The 22,049-nt window shown below is 39.3% G+C and overlaps 1 protein-coding gene across 1 annotated transcript in view; it reads left to right on the top strand.

The window, feature by feature from the left end:
• The window catches only part of DCBLD1 (discoidin, CUB and LCCL domain containing 1), a 65,779-nt gene that overhangs the window by 3,090 nt on the left and 40,640 nt on the right, over positions 1 to 22,049 (top strand). The window contains exon 2 of the mRNA XM_007454921.1: positions 18,419 to 18,631. Coding sequence (XP_007454983.1) covers positions 18,419 to 18,631 — 213 coding nt within the window. The remainder of the gene's footprint in view (positions 1 to 18,418; positions 18,632 to 22,049) is intronic.

Genomic DNA, 22,049 nt, shown 5'->3' with positions numbered 1-22,049 from the left:
TTCAGCAGGGGACAGCTGATGTCTGATGTTTGGCGTGAGTGGCTTTTTAAAAAGTAGTCACAAGTTTGTTCTGGCACCTTCTGCATCAGTGCTTGCCCTCACCCCAGATTTTCCTTCATTTTGAAGGCCTGTGGTTCGGTCAGCCTGGGAGACTGTAAGTTCCTGAGGGCAGCCACTGGATTGTCTTTATCTTCATAGCACCTGACCAATAAATGTTTCTTGAGTTGAACTGAACAATCTTTTTGTATTAGGAGATATTTTCAAATTATGTCCTAATTAGTGGAAACTAAGTAATAAAGAGTCTACTGAAGTTCTTTATAAAGGTACATCTGGTACTTGCACTAATTAACTTTGTTTAGCAAGCCCAGCTCTCTTGGCATGCTTATTTCTATATGTCAGGATGCCTTTTAAAGGCAAGTGCAGCAGAAAGAAGGGAACATGGCCAGCAGAACAATAGGTACCATGCCTTTTGGCTCTATTAGATGTAATTTGTAATTAACACTCTGAAACATGAAGTTATACCATATACAGTATTACAGGGGAAAAAAAAGTTGTGCTAAAGGATTCATTAAACACATCAAAGGATGTTATTAAAGCAGGATTTGAACTCTGAATAGTGTCTCAAACTGTACTTATTAACTTTTCATAAGTTGAACCCTTTCACCTTCAGGTACTGGAACAGCCTTGAAAATCATATAAAAAACCACAACTTGGAAATAAGCAAGACATTTGACATTTATAAGAAACTATGTTTTTATTTTTAAGATGCAAGGGGAGATTAACTGCAGAGTTTAGTGAAGGTTTTAGTCATGTTAAGGCAAGGGTAGGGTGAGGGCTTGTTAAGGGAAATACTTCCTATAGAGTTTTGCACTTACTGCCATGCGTGTCCTAAAGCATAAAGGCAACTCTGTGCCTATTAGAGCGACCAGTTGCTTTGAATTTGTAAGGAGATAATACATGGTGCCTATTAGGAATTGCATTTAGCACAAAGAACTCAATAAATACCAGCTCTCTTCCTAATTATTACTGCTATTACTCTTAATTTGACAAATACGGGGACCCCTTTGTTCTGCCTCCCCGACTGCCTCTCGGACCTCATTCTCTACCACACTTCCCCGCATCCCCAGGCATACTGACTTTCTTGCTATTTCTCAGTGGTATCAGGAACCCTTCTACCTCAGAGCCTTTGCATGTGCTGTTCCCTCTGCCTGGAACAGGCTTGCCCCAAATGTCCACGTGACTCCCTTCTCCTTCAATCTTTGTTCAAATATTGCCTTCACAGGGAGAATGGCCTAACCGCCTCTCGCCTTCCCCAGAACTCCACATTCCCCCTCCCTGCTTGCAGTTTTCTCTAGGGCATTTACCACCTTCCAACAGAGTCTATATACTTTTCTTTCTTGTCTGTCTCCCCACTGTGAGAAGTTAAGATCCATGAGAAGCTATGGGCCTTGTACAGTGGCCAGCACATGATGGGTGCTCAGTAGGGAATGGGTGCTCAGTGAGGATAGGGGGAGAAGACAGTGAAAACACAGCTCCTGCCCTGTTGTTAAAGACTCAGCGCTGACTCTAGTTGAGAATCCCAACCGGAACAAGACAAAGTAATGAAGTTGTATGTCTAGTCCAAGTGTTGTTTGTAAACAAAAAGTCTGAAAATATGGATTTAAAATAGAGGAACTCATTCTGATATATTCAAAGTCTGGCATTGAAGATGAAAGGAAAAATATTGCCAGACTTTCAGATTCTTTTTCGTTAGACTACGGAGTAATTTTGCCTTTTTGCAACTGAAGAGTCGTGTTGATGTCATCTTCCAGATGTTCATTCTCTGCTTTGTATATAAAATTTTAAAAAATAGTTGTTTGTCCTGGGGGTGCAGGAATGGGAGAGACTTAACTGATGAGGGAAAAAAAAAACACATGGTGATTTTTAACCCAATGTGGAAATAAATTCTAACTATGACACCTAGTATGCTGGATCCGGAACCAACTGCCAAACTTGCCTTTCAGTGGGAGTTGAAGAGGATAGGGTTTTTTTTGGGGGGTGGTGGTGGTGGGGAATGGGAGGAAAATAGAAGGAAAGTCTAAGCTTTGTGAGAGCAAAATGAAACAGAGCTTTTTTATTCACCACCAGCACCGGTTATAGTGCCTGGCTGATAACAGGCTCCAGATAACTATTTCCTGAGTCGGTGCATGAATGCTTGTGGCTGAGGTTTGAGAGAATGAGGTGAAGGGTAGTAGTCACTAAAGTGTTTTAAACAGAAATTGCATGCATGACTATTGTGATGTCTTTAGACACACCATACATGTATTCAAGAAAATAACTAAATTCAACTCTGAAAAGAGTTGGGAATCTCAGAGACTCCTTTCCAGGTAATACCAGCAAAGCTGCCATAAGTTAGGTGCTGGCCATCTTGAAAATAGAGGAGCAGGTGGTCTTTGGTCCCCTAAGATCTGCAGGTGCTTATACATTGAGGGCATCAGGGCCCTGCTTTACCTTGAAGATCACTTGGGGACAGTGTTTAGGCATTTGTGACGTTAGCACTGTGTTGAGCCATATAGTCCTGTATGCCTTGACTGTTTAATGCCATTTCTGTTTAATCTGTTAATCTAGTTTTCATAAACTATCCTAATACCCCATATTTGCAGAAATGTCTTTGTCTCATATTGATATATGCTTACATATGGTCGTTTTAATTTTATATGGCTCAATTTCATGACTGAGAGTGTTTAGTGGATGTTCCTAGAGGTTGTGTGTAAATGATTTTTATGGAGCACTCTATTCTTGTTTTTTTAAATTTTTTGATTTTTGGCTACGTTGGGTCTTTGTTGCTGCGCACGGGCTTTCTCTAGTTGCAGCAAGCGGGGCCTACTCTTCGTTGCGTTGCGCGGACTTTTCATTGCAGTGGCTTGTCGTGTTGCGGAGCACTGGGCTCTAGGCACGTGGGCTTCAGTAGTTGTGGCTCACGGGCTCATTAGTTGTGGCTCGAGGGCTTAGTTGCTCTGTGGCAAGTGGGCTTCCCGGACCAGGGCTCGAACCCATGTCTCCCGCATTGGCAGGCGGATTATTAACCACTGCGCCATCAGTGGTTAATCTTGGTCCATGTAATTCTCACAATAAGCAGCCTCCATTCTAAACTCCTCGGAGTGGGAGCAATTCAATAACAGCTCGCATGTCCCAGCGGGCCCATGGGCTATTAAGTCTCAAAAGTTTCCTCCTTTGGACTGAAATCAACCACATTTCAATCTGCTTTTGTGAAGCAATAAAAAAAAGCTGGGGATTACCTGGTGGCGCAGTGGTTGAGAGTCTGCCTGCCGATGCAGGGGACGCGGCTTCGTGCCCCGGTCTGGGAAGATCCCATGTGCCACAGAGCGGCTGGGCCCGTGAGCCATGGCCGCTGAGCCTGTGCGTCCCGAGCCTGTGCTCCGCAACGGGAGAGGCCACAGCAGTGAGAGCCCCGCGAACCGCAAAAAAAAAAAAAAAGAAAAGAAGCCTTGGAGGAACACAATTTCAGGGAGTTATTTATGCAATAAAGTTTTAAATTAATAGCCTTTGGCTTCTCTTAGAGGTGATTACACTTGCTACAGAAATATTAAGACTTTTAAAACTCCCAATTAGTAGCTATTGTGCTTTAATCCACTGTGATACATTTAGCAGTGCAGAATACAGAATGTGCAAAGGCTATATACAATTTTCAGGACCATGCAACGTGATATGAATTTCATGATTTATTTATTTTTCTCTCAACTCTTATGTTTCGTACCTCATTCGATGAATGATAAAATGCCATCTCTTTCCCAACTGAGATTTGCTATTTTCTGGTTAGTCAACATTGATTGCTTTTTCCTCACATGTGGTACGTACACGTATGTTCCCGCAAACCTTCTCATCCTGTTTCTTTGTGTATTTTTCATTCTGTGCTCAGATAATTCCTAAATTGACGCTCTTGTCCAGGTGTTAGAAACGTCACTATGGCTTAAATATAGATCCTGAAATTTATTATTTTCTGTCCTGGATGTATAAATGAAATCAAGAGTAAAAATGTGTCAGAGAATTGAAAATATAGATGTGTTCCAATTTTAGGAATAGATATTAAAGTAAAACCATACAAAACTGGTATCTCAAGCATTTTTCATTTTTAAGAAAATTCACTGCAAGATCCCTCCTAATAATGAGGGCCCTTTAGTCTCCTGCTACTCAGGGTATATCTTAAAAAGACTAGCAGAAGAGTCATTACCAAGAGACTTTTGGACATGCAGAAATCTCAGACCCTGCACATTAGCAAGATCCCCGGGTGGTTGCTGTACCCACTGAAGTTTGAGAAGCAGCGCTTGAGTCTACTGACCCTTCATTTACAGAGCAGCTTTTAGGAGCTCCATTGGTGCAAAGCAGAGAACAGCCTTTGTGGGAAGTAAACTAGCCGCCTCTCAGACTATTCCTTTAACAGGCTAGTAAAAAGCACTTACTTAAATGATTAAAAACAGAGAGTGGTGGAATTCCTCATAAGTTTTACAAGAAACCCTGAATTAAATTTGGCTCTCTTCCTCATGTTAATTTCAAGACCAAAAGAGTAGGACTATAAATAAGTAATCGTAATGTGGGTTTTAATGCCGGTTGTGCTGGCATTAAAACCCTCGTAGTGTGATCTTGGGCAGTTCCTGAAGTCTCTCTGCTCAGTGTTCTCACTTCTGAAATCGGTGACTTCAGCAGTTGCCACCTCAGCGCTTGAGTTTCATGGGGTTTGGAGTCAGACAGGTGAGGTTCAGATGCCCGCTCCGCCACCAGGGCTGATTACTCAGCTTCTCAGAGCCTCAGCTTCACACATAGAGCAAGGACAATAGGAAGGACGTGTGGTAAAGAAAGGGTGCTGTGGGCTTCTTGGGCTGTTTTGGAAATGTCCTGTCTTATAAGCTATGGGGTATATACTTGGATGTTTGAGATAGTACTCTTTATACACAGCTATCCGTATGTGTGTATGAAATGTTTCATAATTTTTAAAAAGGAAGCTAATAATATCCATCAAATATGATTGTCCTGAAGATTAAATAAGATAATATATAGTCCCTTGGAACACTCAGTATCTGTCACCTTTTACAATAAATGGTTGGTTAGTTAGTAAGAGCACTTTCACAATTAATTTTATGATTTTTTCCTGTTCCAGTAACTTTTTGGTTCTTATTAATTAAAAAAAAAAATCTGTCAAAGTGAAAATATGAGGGAGCAAGAGAGAAACATTTAAAGTTTTACTTTTTTAAAAAAAGTTATAGTTGATTTACAATGTTGTGTTATTTCTGCTGTACAGCAAAGTGATTCGGTTATACATGCATATACATTCTTTTTCATTCTTTTCCATTATGGTTTATCACAAGATATTGAATATAGTTCCCTGTGCTTTACAGTAGGACCTTGTTGTTTATCCACAGTTTTAACTTCTAAAACTCAGATGAACTTTGTCTGGACTTGGTGATGTTGGAATTTTTGGACACCAAGAGAAAAGTCAACATCCAGTTACACATATGTGAATATTGGTGATATGCATATTTAACATGGAACCAAGGTTAGAAAATACAGCACATTGTAGAGACAGGAAGGATTGCTCTCATTTGTCCTCAGCTTCAGCAGTTGCAACGTAGACATGACATCAACATCCTGACATTATTAATAAAGGTCAGCAGCCACTTTTCTCCAACTTCCGTATCCTGAGCATCTATTCAACAGGGATAACACAGTCATCTAAGACTTGTTTTGCTTTACAAACAAGGGTTTTGTTTTGTTTTGTTTTGTTTTACATTTTTATCTGTGAAATTAGGACACTTCTCTCAAACAACGTGTCCAGTTCGTTGCCAATTCCCCTTGTAACTTAAGCACTTGTAAGTTAATAACAACAGTGGCAAGTCTTGCTTTTGGATATCAGTGACAGGTTACAATTTCAGTGTCCATTTTTTAGAGCTCTAAAGACCGAAATCCACCTCTCCACATCTGATCTTTGATCCCAGAAGCCCTGTTTTGGGATCTCTCTGTGCACCCCCCTTTTGTGAGCCCAGCCCAGGAGTTGGCCAGTGTGTCCCACAGAACACTGCTCCCAGGAGATACCCATTGAGCATGCATCCTCCTTTAAAGTTTCACATGCACTGCAAGGGCTTTGAGATGTCCTGTGGTGAAGAAAAAGGCGGGATTCTGGAAGCTTATTTGCCTTTTTTGGCAACAAGGGCGTGATCTCTTTGGAAGCCTTTTAAGGACTGAGGGATCCAGTGCTTATTTTGAGAGATGCTGAGCTAGCAGCTAGCGGCCCTAGATAAATCTTGGGGAATGAATTCTGGTTAGACTTCCCAGCAGTTATGAGCACTTAACACACACAGCCTCATTCATCTTTACCACATCCAGCTTTGGGTGGTCATTTTGAAGATGGGGAAGATTGATACAAAATAGGTAACTTCTTAGAATCGTAGAGCCAATGAGTGATGGAATTTAGAAGAAGTCAGCTAATTCAAAGCAATATTCTTGATACTTTAATATGTGTAGTATTTTTAAAATAGAAATATAGTAGTTAAAATGTATTGAATCTCACTGTATGCTAGCCTCTATGCTCAGTGCTTTACTAGCATTATATTATTTAATGCTCCTGTGAGTTGGGCACTATCATTATCTCTATATTACAGATGGTGAATTGACGATTAGAGAGTTAAAGGGACTCACCCAAGCCCACACAGCTCCCAAGGACACAGGAACCCAGTGTCATAACCATTGTGCTCTGTCACCTCCCAAGTATATGGAAATAGTTTATGAAGTTAGACGCCGACATGTGTGCAACCCTCTTCCCCCACATCCACAGCCCTTTCAGTGATCGTTTTTCCTTTTCATAGACTGGAGAGTGACCAAGAACTATAGAGTTTTCACTGATTTTACTTATAGCACATTAAAGAAATAGCATTAAACAAGGTTTTGAGATTTTTATCTCCATTGGGCATAAATGGTGCTTTTTAATATGTTAATATTAAAATTATTGATGTCTTTGCACACTGATGGAAATAGTCTCCCATTATGTAGGGACTCTTGGATAGGACCTCTTGAAATGATTTGTTTAATTTTCATGCATTCAAATTGATTTATTTTAACTGATTTTTTTAGCTGATAGGAAACACTGTGTTGTAGCATCTATTTTATACACAGTGAGAATAAGGTTTAAAGAGATTCTAAGTTTTGCAGAACAGTTTTGCAGAACTTGGTCATGTGATTCTAGTCTATAGCTGTGACTATTATCCATTTTCCTTTCAGGAAAACTAAAGATTTTGAATAATTGAAGTTTTACCATCATAACTTCTGTTTTACTCGTTTTATTCTCACATAGAATAAAAAGGCTCTCCTGCCCCTGTGCTTCCATTCCTTTCCAGGCAGTGAAAAAGTTAAGCATAACTGGGGAAGAACAACATTTATAAGAGAGGATGGCTGACAGTGAAATTAGTAATAGCTTGGGAAAGCTGTTCGCCTTACCATCAGACAAAGAGCTCTGTAGTAATTGCAAACTCCCTTTTGTGGTGGAAAAGATTGTAGTCGTCAAGAGCTCACTTGATCTCAGAAATGGGAAGAAATTTTCTCACACCCACACATGCGTAATGGTGTATGTGTTGAGACCTGTTGTAACTTGAATATTAGGAAGAGCAAGGATACAACTGTAATGAAATCATGTTTCTAGAAGCGGTTTCACTCGTGATATTTTAGAGCACTATTTTCCAAATTGCAGCTTGTGACCCATTTGTAGGCAGTCAGTTCATCTGGCACAGCCAGCACGCTTTTAACTTAAAAACGAAATGGGATAGAACAGAAAATATCATAGTGCATTATATATAATAAAAAGTATTGGGCTTCCCTGGCGGCGCAGTGGTTGAGAGCCCACCTGCCGATGCAGGGGACATGGGTTTGTGCCCCGGTCCGGGAGGATCCCACATGCCGCGGAGCAGCTGGGCCCATGAGCCATGGCCGCTGAGCCTGCGCGTCCGGAGCCTGTGCTCCGCAATGGGAGAGGCCACAACCGTGAGAGGCCCGCGTACCACACACACACACACACACACACACACACACACACACACAAAGTATTATAACATTAGATTTTTGTTTGTTATTTATGTGGGTGTATGCATGTGTGCTTGCTTAGGTTGTGAAGAGAAATCTATATTCTAACTATGGGTCTTCAACAAGTTTGAAGGTTGCTGTCTTGTTCTGTGGACTAGTCAATAATTAATCTTAAATGTATTTTTTGTACTAGTTGTTTTACTTCAAATAATTTTCCAGGTGCAATTAAGTTTAAAAAATTTTTCAAAGCCTAAATCATTCTTTGTAGTATTGCAGAACTTAGTCCATATCAAATATATCTTAATTTCACTTTGCTGTTAGTGGAATGTGACTACTTATCAAAGGGAAATAGTCTTTTAAGGAAGTTATTGTTTTTCTTTCTTAGTGGCTGGAATTTGAGTAAATAAATGGTTGACTCGTGTAGACAAGCATCTGGGGATTTGTTTTAAGCTTATTTAGAAAATACCTTGTATATCCATACTTCCTAAATAGCTGATGTAAAAGTCTGAAAGATAAATGCATATCCATTCATTTCAGGCATTTGGGGGAACAGATATTGAGTCCTTTGGACCTGTCACTTTACTCTCAGGAATTACTTATTAACTTACGTCTCTCTCCCCTTGACTGTGATCTCCTTCAAATGGGAACTGCATTATCCTAAATTCCGAGCTGTTTGTTGAGTAAGTTTTTAATGCCAGTTTGGGTATGTTGGTTTAGAGACTTCTTCCCATCTGCATACCTTAAGACCAATGCTGAAAGTAGCCTTTAATGTTACAAAGCACATTAGGTGAATGTGGTAGTTTTAATTATATTATTTTTCTGGTTTATGCATAATGTATTCATACTGTAGAACATTTGGAAAACTAATATAAATAAAATGGAAATCAATTCTAATCCCACACCATTAAAGTATACAGTTTAAACCTTTTTTCCTTCATATCTATGTATGTGGTCTGTATTCTGTTTTAAAATTAAATCATTTTCTAAAACATGGCCTTAACTTTTCCTTAATATCAATCTGCTCAGAGGTGTCATAGTCTGACTCTTTTCTAATTTAGATTGTTTCCAAATGCTCAGAATTAAAATGCTTAAATTTGGGGTAGAGATCACCTGGGGAGTTATAAAACATTAATGAGTACTTGCAGCTTTTTCCAAAATCTAAACTTCTTCCATCCAGTTTAATTTCTGTAAGTTGTTGTGAGGAGGTGGTGCGTCAGGCTCACAAACCAGCTATGGCTCCGAGCAAACCCCAGGGTTTAGGCCCATTGTGGACCCTTCAACTGTTTTACAGGGGGAGAAGCTTCCAGTCTGAGGAGAGGAGGAAATGATACACAGTTTACTCATCATGTGCTTTGGCAATTAAATTACAGTTCAAAGGAAGAAGATGATAAATGCTGCATGGTAGCCGCTTGTGAAGAGTAGACAAGTTCCCTGTGGCCAAACTTCCTCCATCCCCCTTCTTGCCATGTTCCCCCCTTGATGGTAGGTGGTGACAGTTCAGTGTCCCTGTCGCCTCCCACTACTGCATCACCGCGGCTCACTGCCCTTGAGTCCTCCCAACACCATGTGGAGCTTAACCGTAAAACCAAGATTGTATTTTTTTGCCTTCAAGATTGACCTTTATTTCTTTTTATTGTAATTAAAAAAAAAAAAAAAACCCTGTGAACTCTCATCATCCAGCTATGGTAACCATCAACATTTCCCCGTCTTTTTTACTTATTTTCCTCTCTCCCTTTTTTGCTGAAGTATTTTATGGCAAATCCCAGACCACATGTCGTCATGTCATTTCAGCCCTACATATGTCAGTAGGCATCCCTAAAAGTAAAGACATTTTCTCACATAACCTCAATACCATTATCACACCTAAAAAAGTGAATAATACTCCCCTGATATTATTTAATACCCCAATTATCTTTTTTTAAATTAGCATTGGTATTTATTAGTGTAAATGTATTGCATTTGAAAACCCAACTTTTTTAAAATTGAGGTATAGTTGATTTACAGTGTCTCAGGTGTACAGCAAAGAGATTGTTATATATTCTCTTTCAAATTCTTTTCCATTATAGGTTATTACAAGATGTTGAATATAATTCCCTGTGCTCTACAGTTCGACCTTGTTGTTTATCTGTTTTATATATAGTAGTGTGTATCTGATAATCCCAAACCCCTAATTTATCCCTCCCCCACCACTTTCCCCTTTGGTAACCATAAGTTTGTTTTCTATGTTTGTGAGTTTATTTCTGTTTTGTAAATAAGTTCATAGGTATCCTTTTTCTAGATTCCACATGTAAGTGATACCATATAGTATTTGTCTTTGACTTACTTCACTTAGTATGATAATCTCTAGGTCCATCCATGGTGCTGCAAATGGCATTATTTAATTATTTTTTATGACTAGTGATATTCCATTATATATATGTTTACATACACACACCGCATCTTCTTTATCCATTCGTGTGTTGATGGACATTTAGGTTGCTTCCATGTCTTGGATATTTTAAACAGTGCTGCTGTGAACATTGGGGCACATGTGTCTTTTTGAACTAGCATTCTCGTCTTTTCAGGATGTATGCCCAGGACTGGGATTACTGGATCATGTGGTAGCTCTATTTTTAGTTTTTTAAGGAACCTCCATACTCTTCTCCATAGTGGCTGTACCAATTTACATTCCCACCAACAATGTAGGAGGGTTCCCTTTTCTCCACACTATCTCCAGCATTTATTATTTGTAGACTTTATAATGAGCGCCATTCTGACAGGTGTTAAGTGGTACCTCATTGTAGTTTTGATTTGTATTTCTCTTATAATTAGCTAAGTTGAGCATATTTGCATGTACCTGTTGTCCATCTATATGTCTTCTTTGGAGAAATGTCTATTTAGGTCTTCTGCCCATTTTTTGACTGCGCTGCTTTTTGTTTGTTTGTTTGTTTTGATATTGAGCTGTGTAAGCTGTTTGTATATTTTGAAAATTAAACCCTTGTGGGTCACATCATTTGCAAATATTTTCTCCCATTCTGTAGGTTGTCTTTTCATTTTGTTGATGGTCTCCTTTGCTGTGCAAAAGCTTTTTAGTTTAAGTAGGTACCATTTGTTTATTTTTGCCTTTGTTTCCATTACTCTAAGAGATGGATCAAAAAAAATTATTGCTGCGATTTATGTCAAAGAATGTTCTACCTATGTTTTCCTCTAGGAGTGGTCTTACATTTAGGTCTTTAATCCATTTTGAGTTTATTTTTGTATACGGTGTTAGAGAATGTTCTAATTTCATTCTTTTACATGTAGCTGTCCAGTTTTCCCAGTACGACTTATTGAAGAGACTGTCTTTTCTCCATTGTATATTCCTGCCTCCTTTGTCATAGATTAATTGACCATAAGTGTGTGGGTTTGTTTCTGGGCTTTCTATCCTGTTCCATTAATCTGTGTGTCTGTTTTTGTGCCAGTTCCATACTGTTTTGATTACTGTAGCGTTGTAATATAGTCCGAAGTCAGGGGGTGTGATTCCTCCAGCTCCATACTTCTTTCTTAGGATTGTTTTGGCTATTCAGAGTCTTTGGTGTTTTAAAATTTTAAACATACAAATTAAAAAATTTTTTGTTCCAGTTCTGTGAAAAATGCTACTGGTAATTTGATAGGGATTGCACTGAATCTGTAGATTGCCCCCAGTTATCTTTTTAAAATGGTTTTGTAAGATTGGTTTTTCAAGTCATGGTCCAAATAAGATTCATGTGGTTGTTGTGGTGTTTAAGTTTCCCTTAATCTAAAATAAACACTTTTTTTTTACACATACACACACACACACACACACACACACACACACACACTGTATTTTATTTTTACAAGAGATAAATAAACTGACACCAAGCATTGTAAATGGATGACCACAACAAAAGCAGCAATAATTGCAATTACCAAACACGAAACACACTCATACTATGTCATAATATTGACATTCAGTCCAGTAATCCTCCACTGTAACAGCTCCTTTACTTTGCAGTGAAGATTGATTTGTATATTTTTTGCCTCTGAGTCCTTGTGGGATTTTTCTTTTTATTCAAACAAAAAGTCACAAAAATTATAATCATCCTCATCAGTTCACTCAGTCCCACATAATTAATTTTTTTTCATCTTGATCTTTTGTTAGCACTTTTTTTTTTTTTTAAGAAGATGTTGGGGGTAGGAGTTTAGTAATTTATTTATTTATTTTTTCTGTGTTAGGTCTTCGTTTCTGTGTGAGGGCCTTCTCTAGCTGTGGCAAGTGGGGGCCACTCTTCATTGCAGTGTGTCGGCCTCTCACTATGGCGGCCTCTCTTGTTGCAGAGCACAGGCTCCAGACACGCAGGCTCAGTAGTTGTGGCTCACGGGCCTAGTTGCTCCGCGGCATGTGGGATCCTCCCAGACCAGGGCTCGAACCCGTGTCCCCTGCATCAGCAGGCAGATTCTCAACCACTGCGCCACCAGGGAAGCCCCTGTTAGCACTTTAATGAATTCATAAGTTTTCCATTAGAGTTCTGAAAATGCTTACTCATTCAGTTCAGCTGTACAGTCAGTTACCAGAAACCTGTACTTGTCAGAGTCTTTTCCATGAATTCCTTGAAGATGAAACCCTTTTATAGGAACATTTTTGCAAAAGCATCAGAGTACACTCAGAACTGTCTGTAAATGACAAAAGACTTAAAAATGACCACAGTTAAAGATTTGATGAAAGTTCATAATAATGCAATTGACAAGGAAATTTAGTCATTTCTGAGATATACATTTTAAAGCAATAACTAGAATTATGACTTATAACATTATACCAGATCATATAAGAGTTTTAGAAATTTCATGTAATATCTGAAACATTTATATTAACATATTTCCATACAAATAACCCAAAGAAAGTTTAGTATTAGTTGTTCTTTTGTTTGTTTGTTTTTTTATACTGCAGGTTCTTATTAGTCATCAGTTTTATACACATCAGTGTATACATGTCAATCCCAATCACCCAATTCACACCACCATCCCTACCCCACCGCGGTTTTCCCCCCTTGGTGTCCATTCATTTCTTCTCTACATCTATGTCTCAACTTCTGCCCTGCAAACCGGTTCATCTGTACCATTTTTCTAGGTTCCACATACATGCGTTAATATACGATATTTGTTTTTCTCTTTCTGACTTACCTCACTCTATGACAGTCTCTAGATCCATCCACGTGTCAACAAATGACTCAATTTCGTTCCTTTTTATGGCTGAGTAATATTCCATTGTATATATGTACCACAAATTCTTTATCCGTTCGTCTGTTGATGGGCATTTAGGTTGCTTCCATGACCTGGCTATTGTAAATAGTGCTGCAATGAACATTGGGGTGCATGTATCTTTTTGAATTATGGTTTTCTCTGGGTATATGCCCAGTAGTGGGATTGCTGGATCATATGGTAATTCTATTTTTAGTTAAAATAAACACTTTTTTAAACGTTTCTTTATACAATTCGTTGTTGAAGAAACTGGGTCAGTTGCGCCTAGAATATCACTTGGATTCAGCTAATGACTTCCTTGTGGTGTCAGTACACTTGTGTTTCTACCCCTTCTGTTTCCTGTAAACTGAAGTTAGACGTAAAGACTTGATGAGATTCAGAGTCAATTATCAATTCAAATGTTTTGCTTTTTGGCAAGAGTGCTTCATGGGTGTTGCTATGCAGAGCACATTTTATTCTAGCAGACTTGTAATATCTGATTTTCTCACTTGTTGTCATGCTAAGATCCATTAATAAGTTTAGATGGTGACCTGCCTGATCCTTTCATTTTAAAGTTTTTCCTCTTGGAAAGCAACTATACTCCAATAAACATTAATTAAAAAAAATAAAGTTCTTCCTCAACCTTCTACCCAAAGGTTTTCCATCTATTTGTGACCGTTGCCAGATATATCTTATTAGGGAGCTGTTCATTTTAATAGACAGATGTTGTGAAAGTATCTAAAAAGAGGTCTGGTAGGGCATCAGTGCAGGTGGTTTTCCAAAATTAAACACAAATACACTTGTGTTACAAAATCAAAGAGGTGACAAAAGTGTTTTTAAAATCCTAGAACTAGATCATCTTGGAATTGTCATCTAGTATGTACCACTGGTTGAGTAGCCTTAAGGAAAGTCATATACATCTTGTCTTCTCATCTGTAAACTGGGGCATATATTATGAACCTCCCCAGACACGACACCCTATGCTCTTTAGACAAATGTGAGAACTTGGTTAATGGATTTAGTACACAGAGACTTTAGAATAAAAGTGGCCTCCTTTATTTGTTGTCATTCCATGGTGATCTTTTTAATGCAAGCTTGTATAAATTCTTTAATTAAAAATAATTTAAGTAGAAGATCACAAAATCCAAATAGTATAAAAAGTATAAAATAGAAAAAGCCCCTTCATTTTCACCCCCTGCCAGGAAAACTTAACCAGACTGACAGATTTTTTCAAAAATTTTTAATTAAATTTTTTATTCTGAGATAATCATAGATCACATGCAGTTGTAAGAAATAATACAGAGAGATGTTGTGTACCTTTACCTGGTTTCCCCTGTGACAGCATGTTGCAAAGCTATAGTATAATATTACAACCATGATATTGATGTTGATACATTGCATATGGAACGTGAACTGGTAGATTTTTAAATAACTCTTGTCGTCTTTCTTGTCAGTGTTTCTTAATTAGAGTTGGGCTCTTGAGTTAAGCTACAAAAGTGTTAGAATGAGGTCGTGGAAATAGTGCTTCTCTGTTGTTTTCAATTGCATGCATATGCCTTATTCATTATATGATACCATAGGCATTTTCTCTCCCTAGGCATTTTCCATTTGCTCTTTGGCATATTTCTAGTTCTTTTTTTCCCTCAGTTTTATTGAGATATAATTGACATATGACGTTGTGTAAGTTTAAGTCTACAGTGCATTGGTTTTATACATTTATGTATTTCAAAGTTATTTAACACTGTAGCATTTGCTAACACTGCTATCACCTCACGTAATCACTGTTTCCTTTTTGTGGTGAGAACATCTAAGATGTACTCTCCTAACAACTTCCAATTATATACTATAATATTGTTAACTATATCTAGTCCTTTGAAGCCATCAAAACGGTGGAAAGACAGTAGGTTGAAAATTCCTGATGTCATTAGTACCCAGGAAATAAGTTTATTATATTAGTGCTTGCCACAGCAGACTCCATAAGTAGTCTTCCATAGGCCGGGGTGAAATTGCAACTTCTGATGACAGTTTGCTTTGTAATAAATTAGGACTCAGCCGTTCCTTTCAGGTTTTTTGGCAGAAGAAAGACCTAGTTTCATTCTGATAGTTAATGGAAAAGGGAAGCTTCTCCACATCTGAGCCACAATCCCCCACGTAAAGTAAGGATGGGAGTGTTGAAGACTTAAACCTGCTCACATTCTGCCAGTGTCGCTGGGTGAGATGAGTTTCCTCTTGGGCGTTAGAGTAGAAGGCATTGAAAAGAAGCATAATTACAGGCTTGAATAAAAGCGACACCCTGGAATTTTCCTTTGTCATGACTTGTCGCTTAAAACTTCGAATACAGTAATCATGTGTGGGCTAATTCACCTGTAACTGAGGCTCATTTTATGTCTAGGGATGTTTTCTAGGAAAAGATTTCACTTTCTTTTCTCTTATAAAAGCATAATTTCATAGTACTAAGAAACGAGACGTTTAAAGGTTTCACAGGTGATACCTTGGTGGCTTAGAGGGGGTTAGTTATGTGTATATTTATATGCATACTTGTACACTAGTTACCCTAGTGTTGTTTCATCAGGGTGCTCAAAGTCACTGCCTCCTAAGGTGGGCGAGTCTTAGAAACGAGTTACAGGACCTTGTGGGGAGCTAGGGCGTTTGTCTCCTTTAAAGGGGCAGCCACCGCCTTCAGCCCTGTGAGAACACCTGCTGGTATGATTGCCCTGTCTTCCAGTTTCCAAGAGAAATTGTCAATTGGATTTTTTTTTTTTTTTTTTACAAAAGCCTTTAAGAGCAGGTAAATAATTCTAAATTTAAATTTGCTACGTGCTTCTGCACCGTATGCTTTAGTATAATTTTCATTTAATTCTCAACAATTTGGTACTTACTGCCAGAGAGCCCAAGGAATATAGCTATCACCTCAAACTTAAGAACCAAACTTACAACCTTTGTCCCCAAACCTGCTTGCCCTCTGGGCTTCCCTTTCTGTCATATTAGCCTCAGTGTTCCCATCATTTCTGGACTCAACGTCTCAACGTTTTTTAACTTTTTTCTCCTCTTGTCTTTCCCACTATAATTAACCGAAACGTGAGCCTGTTGATTTTTTTCTTGTGAACCCCCTGTTTTTCTTTCCCTTTCCATTCCAGCCACCCCGTTCCTAGCCCTCCTACTGCTCTTCTCAGGCAGATTCTCCTGCATTCTAGTTCCTGTATCAAAACTTTTTCTAGCACCTCTTTCATTATCTCCCTTCTCAAAAACCTCTGTGGACCCCTATTGCCTACTGTATAAATTCCACAACTTCTGCCTGGACCTCTAGGTTTCAGAGTAGTTTTATCTTAGCTGTCTATCTCCATTTCCCTCTGGTACTAACTCATTGCTCCTATAGGTCAACTCCCCCAGTGCAGCCTCCCTGCTTGGAATCTTGTGAGTTTCTGCATAATGGGTGGGTCCTTGCCTGGAGCTTGACTGCTGATTTGGGATAGATTCTGCAGTTTTCCCCAACCCCTTATTTTAACTAGGCCCCCATGTCATTTGGGCTGCAAGCCTCAGGGCAAGAAGGAGGTAGAATAAAGGAAGACCCCAGATGAATCCTCTAGCAGGGACTAGCCTGGAGAAGGAAGAAGCCTGCCTTGGACTTCAGATTCCCAGGATGCCCAAGTTGGGGCTTGTCCATAGGAGGCTTTGGGATGCCTTCTGTTACCACCTCAGAGAGTTCCTTCTCCAACAGACTTCTACTTTCTCTCCCTCCGGTGAAGGGCAAAAATTCTGGCTTTGTTTCTTTGAAGCTGTAGTAACCACAGGCATTTTGTACCTCGTACTTTGCGTGCAGTGTTTGCTCCTAACCTTGCAGCCCACCCAGTTGTGCATGCTATTAGATGTTTGGGTGATTAACCTGGTCACTTTAATATACGGGAACAACTTGTTGGTCAATTGATTAACTTCCCTGTTCAGAAAGTCTTAAGAGAATTCCTTGTTTTAGTGAAGTAGGGAGAACTCACTGAGATAGATGCTCTCTTGCCCTCTTTGGCCCTTTGTTTAAGCTCCTGCTATGGCAGGGGCACCTAGTGTTATAGTTATCTGAACATGGAACTCTCCCATTTCACTCTGAGTCCTGAGCAGCCATTGCTGCTTTTGTGTGTCTCCAACAATGCCATGTCTGGCAGGTGGCAAGCACTCAATACAGTAGATCCTTGACGCTCATGATACATATTGAGTCTATCAGGAACTTCCAAATCTGTGACTGTTACTAACTGAGATGTGCATGTCAGATGCTTGTTAGTCCCCAGTTGAATGACAGGCTCTTAAACAAAGTCCTCTCAGCATAAGCCTCAGAATCTACCAGGAGCATTTTGCATACATGATCCCATTTGATCAGGACAGTAACCCCTGAAATGAGTAGTAGTATTTTCTCGGTTGCAAATTATTTCATGGCATTGGCTTGCTAGTAGACAAAACCACAAATGGTAAATCTGTGAATGCCAAGGGCCCACTGTGCAAGTGTGGATGGGTAGATATCTGGATAGATGATTAGAAAAAGTAATTTGACTAAATGATGTGTTTGCAAAGGGCTTACCATGCTAATACATGAAACATTTTGATCAACAGTGTTCAGAAGATTAAACTGAGAAACAAGAGATGAAATAACCTGGAATAATAAATACTGTTTAATAATTCAGTCCTTTTTTATTTTTTATTTTTTTTAGCTTTTCCCTCTCTCTCCATAGAAGGAGTAGAATATCTAAGATGAAACTGGACGTTTTCAGTCCTCAGTAAAAATTAATTTCACTTACTTTTTTTTTTTTTAGAAGATGTTGGGGGTAGGAGTTTATTAATTTATTTATTTTATTTTTGGCTGTGTTGGGTCTTCGTTTCTGTGCGAGGGCTTTCTCTGGTTGCGGCAAGCGGGGGCCACTCTTCATCGCCGTGCGCGAGCCTCTCACTATCGTGGCCTCTCTTGTTGCGGAGCACAGGCTCCAGACGCGCAGCCTCAGTAGTTGTGGCCCACGGGCCCAGTTGCTCCGCGGCAGGTGGGATCCTCCCAGACCAGGGCTCGAACCCGCGTCCCCTGCATCTGCAGGCAGACTCCCAACCACTGCGCCACCAGGGAAGCCCTCACTTACTTTTTGTATTCTTTTTTCTTTAACAGGTGATGGCTGTGGGCACATAGTGACCTACAAGGACAGTGGCACCATGACATCTAAGAATTATCCAGGGACTTACCCCAATCACACTATTTGTGAAAAGACGATCACAGTACCGAAGGGGAAGAGATTGATTCTGAGGTTGGGAGATTTGGATATTGAATCCCAGACCTGTGCTTCTGACTACCTTCTGTTCACTAGCTCTTCAGATCAATATGGTAAGAAAAGAGATCTAGGTTTCACTGAGCATGGGAAAATTTGAGATGCAGGGAGGAGGCACGTGGCACGCTCATCAGTGTTACAGCCTGGGAAGATCAGAAGAGGAACTTGCTCCTTGTAGACCCTCAGGGTAGCTCACATGGATACACTTGTTTCATAAGCTGCACAAAAAGACGTCTGAGGGGATAGCAGCCTTGTGTGGGTCTCAGGAGCTTAGTTAGTTTATATCTTGTCCGGAAGACAATTGGAGACATATAGCATTTGGCTAAAACACCTACAGTTCATTCATTCGTGTGACAGATGTTTATTGAACAGTGGTCATGTGTTCAGGTGCTCTGTGGAGTACTGGGTGGGATACAGCAGTGAAAAAACAAAGTTCCTCCTTTCATTGTGCTTACACTGGTAGAGGGGCAGGTGGAAAACAAACAAACAAATACATCTATAATATGAGAGGCAGTGAGAAAGAAAAATAAGGAATAAGAAAAGGGAGTCATCCTAAGGTGATACCAAGTCTGATTCTGAGTGTGTTTGTGTTCAAATGGGATGGTCAGGAAGGCTTCTCCAGTAAGAAGACATTTGATCAGAGACCCAAATGGAGTGAGTGAAGGGACTGTACACATATGTCTGGGGTCAGTTTTTCTGGGTAGGGGAAGGGCAAGTGCAAAGGACAGTTTTCAGAGTAACCTTCTGAAATTAAGCTTTTTGTGTTTTGGGGTGTGCTGTTAGCACACTGGTGTCTGAAATCACCATTAGCACTGACCCTACAGTCCTTAGCCCAAGGAAACAACTTGGGTTTCGTGGATTAGAAAACAAAGACAGGACTTATGTACAGATTCTTCTGAGATTAGAGATTTTTTGAAATTCTCTGTGTGTTACAACTCCAAAAATGATACAGGTTTTAAGCAAAACCCTGTCCTCCTGCTGGTTCTATAGGTAATTTCTCTCAAACACACAGCTTTCAAGGCTGTCTTTACCTTTACATCCAGAGCTTCCTAACTCCTCCCAGGGTGGAAGCCCAGACCAGTCCCAAGACTGTTCAGAGGTCTAAACCTATCTGGCCCCCATGGAGGAAAAAACTTAAGATTTATTTTTTTTAATCCCTGGGAATATTATCTGTATTTTAATGTTGGTTGAATTACTCTGACAGAGTAAAGATGGTTGATTTCATATAATCAGTTGCAACTTTTTAACTCCAGTTTGACTCAAATGGGAAAAATGAGAATTCCAGGGATGCTTACGGCCCTTGGGAACACTTACTGTTCTGTTAGCTCTGGTAATCGAATGTGTGGTAATTTATGGAGCCACTCTTCAGGGAATCCTTCATTAGCCAGGAAATTTCCTTCAGATTCAGAGGGCACTGAGTGTCAGAGCTCCTGTGTAAAACGCGAGGGAAAGTGCTGCAGGGCCAGAAACGGCTTTTCCACACTAGTCTCTGTGGGCAAGCATCTACTTTTCCAGAAGATGAGCAGTTAATTCCACCTGCTGACAGAGCAGCAGCTAATCACCTCTGTTGCTCTGGGTCTCTCTCAGCTTGGGGGCTGAGGTGAGAACTAGAGAGGGGAGCAAATCGTCCTGAAACAGGATTGGAGAATGGATGTGGCTTTCCCACACCAAGGCGTTTACTCCATTGTCTTTGATGTATATTCGCAAATACACAAAAAGGAGGAAAAGCCTGGGATTAACTACGTTTTAGGAGCTGGGTTACAAGGTGATCTTGGTTGGCCTCAGGGCACTCTAGTCCACATTTCCAGCTTCTTGAATTTTCAAGATTTAGACTCTTCACTAGGAAGTGAGTAATGAATTGCAATTCATTTCAATAAAGCCCAGTAAATTCGTTTTTCTCTTTAAATTTCTCCCTACATAGTTATGTTTGTCTTTTAAAAACAAAATATGTACTCATTATAGAAATAAGCATACTCATTGTATGTCAGGCACATGCTTGGCGTCACGTAGATTTTCTGGAATCCCTACATCCACCCTGCAAGGTAAATATTATTAACTCCTTTTTACAAACAGGGAAACTGAGGTACAGTGAGTATTTTATTTTATTCTATTTTAGGAACATGCTGAAGATCACAAAGCTAGTTAAGGGCTGAGAGGAAAATTTATATCTAAGTCTTTGTGGCTCCAAAACATCTGTTTCCAGATGTCTGTTCCTCTCCCAGTACCAACACCCAAAGAAAAACTCAGTGCATTATCACCCTTCCCAGGTGGACCAGCCCAGTATTACATCATACAGCAATTTTGCCTAAAACACAGGTGTAGTTAATACTTTGGGTTGGGGATGTTCTTAAGATAAAATATTTAACGATGCTCAGAATTTCTTTCTTTTGAGGCTATGTAAAAGATTCCCTGATCAGTCATGTTAAGGCAAATCCAGCAGACAAGAATAACAGAAATTAGCAATAAAAGGAATACATGGAAAGGAAGTTAGAATATTTCAATCCTATAAGCATATTTAAAAAGAATTACATTCTAAATTTTCTTGTAGTCAGAACTACAGATTTTCTTTGTTAGGAAAATCTTTATTACATATAGGCTGAAAAAGTTCTATCTCATCCTGAGTAAAATTAATGTGCCCTTAAAAAAAAAATAAGTGGCTTAGGGCCAGGTACAGCAGGTGTACACATGCATATGTGTGTATTAGGGCCAGGTATAGCAGGTGTACACATGCATATGTGTGTATGCTGCATATATATATTTGTGTCTTTTGTAGTTTTGAAGAGCATTCTGAGAGGAGCCACTTATTCATATATGTATACTTACAATATTTAATCCAGTGACTTGAATGTAGTAGATACTCCATGAATAAATGGTTTTAAAAGTGAATTGGCAAATTGAATGGTGAGGAACCAGTTCAGTAAAACATGTAATACCTGCAATATTAAGCAGCTACTTGGTGAAAAGACTGTTAACATAGAAAGCTGCTTAGGATATAGTGTTAGGTAAAATATGAATACACAGTAATGTCCTAATAATAGAAAAAAGCCTCTGAATAAAGTAAGACAGAACATAATTATAGCAAAATGTTAGAAGGAGGACTTTAAAAGGTTCAACTCTGGGTATTGTTATATTTTCTCTACTCTCTATTTTTTCCTCTAATAAACATATGTTTCTTTAAAAAGTAGATTTTCTTTGCCCAAGAACTCTAACTTTAGACCTGTATTTTAATTTAAATAAATTAAAATAATTATTATAAATAATAAATAAATTAAATTAATTAAATAAATTAAAATAAGTTAAAATAGTCCCCTGGTCAGTTTGAACCTCCTGGAGGAGTGTATCATCTGCAGAGGAGAGAGAGAAGGAAGAGGGGGAGGAGTGCTTTGTTGGCCTGTGTGAGCTCAGGGAGTGTCCCTTCCTTTGGGATAGTCGCCCAGCTCCCTGGAGTGGGGAAGGCCCCTCTGCAGCCAGTGT

This window comes from Lipotes vexillifer, unplaced genomic scaffold, assembly GCF_000442215.2.
Source record: "Lipotes vexillifer unplaced genomic scaffold, Lipotes_vexillifer_v1.1 scaffold58, whole genome shotgun sequence".
In the NCBI taxonomy this organism is placed as follows: Eukaryota; Metazoa; Chordata; class Mammalia; order Artiodactyla; family Lipotidae; genus Lipotes; species Lipotes vexillifer.
Note: the sequence above shows the minus strand (reverse complement) of the source record. Positions and strands in the feature narration are given on the sequence as shown.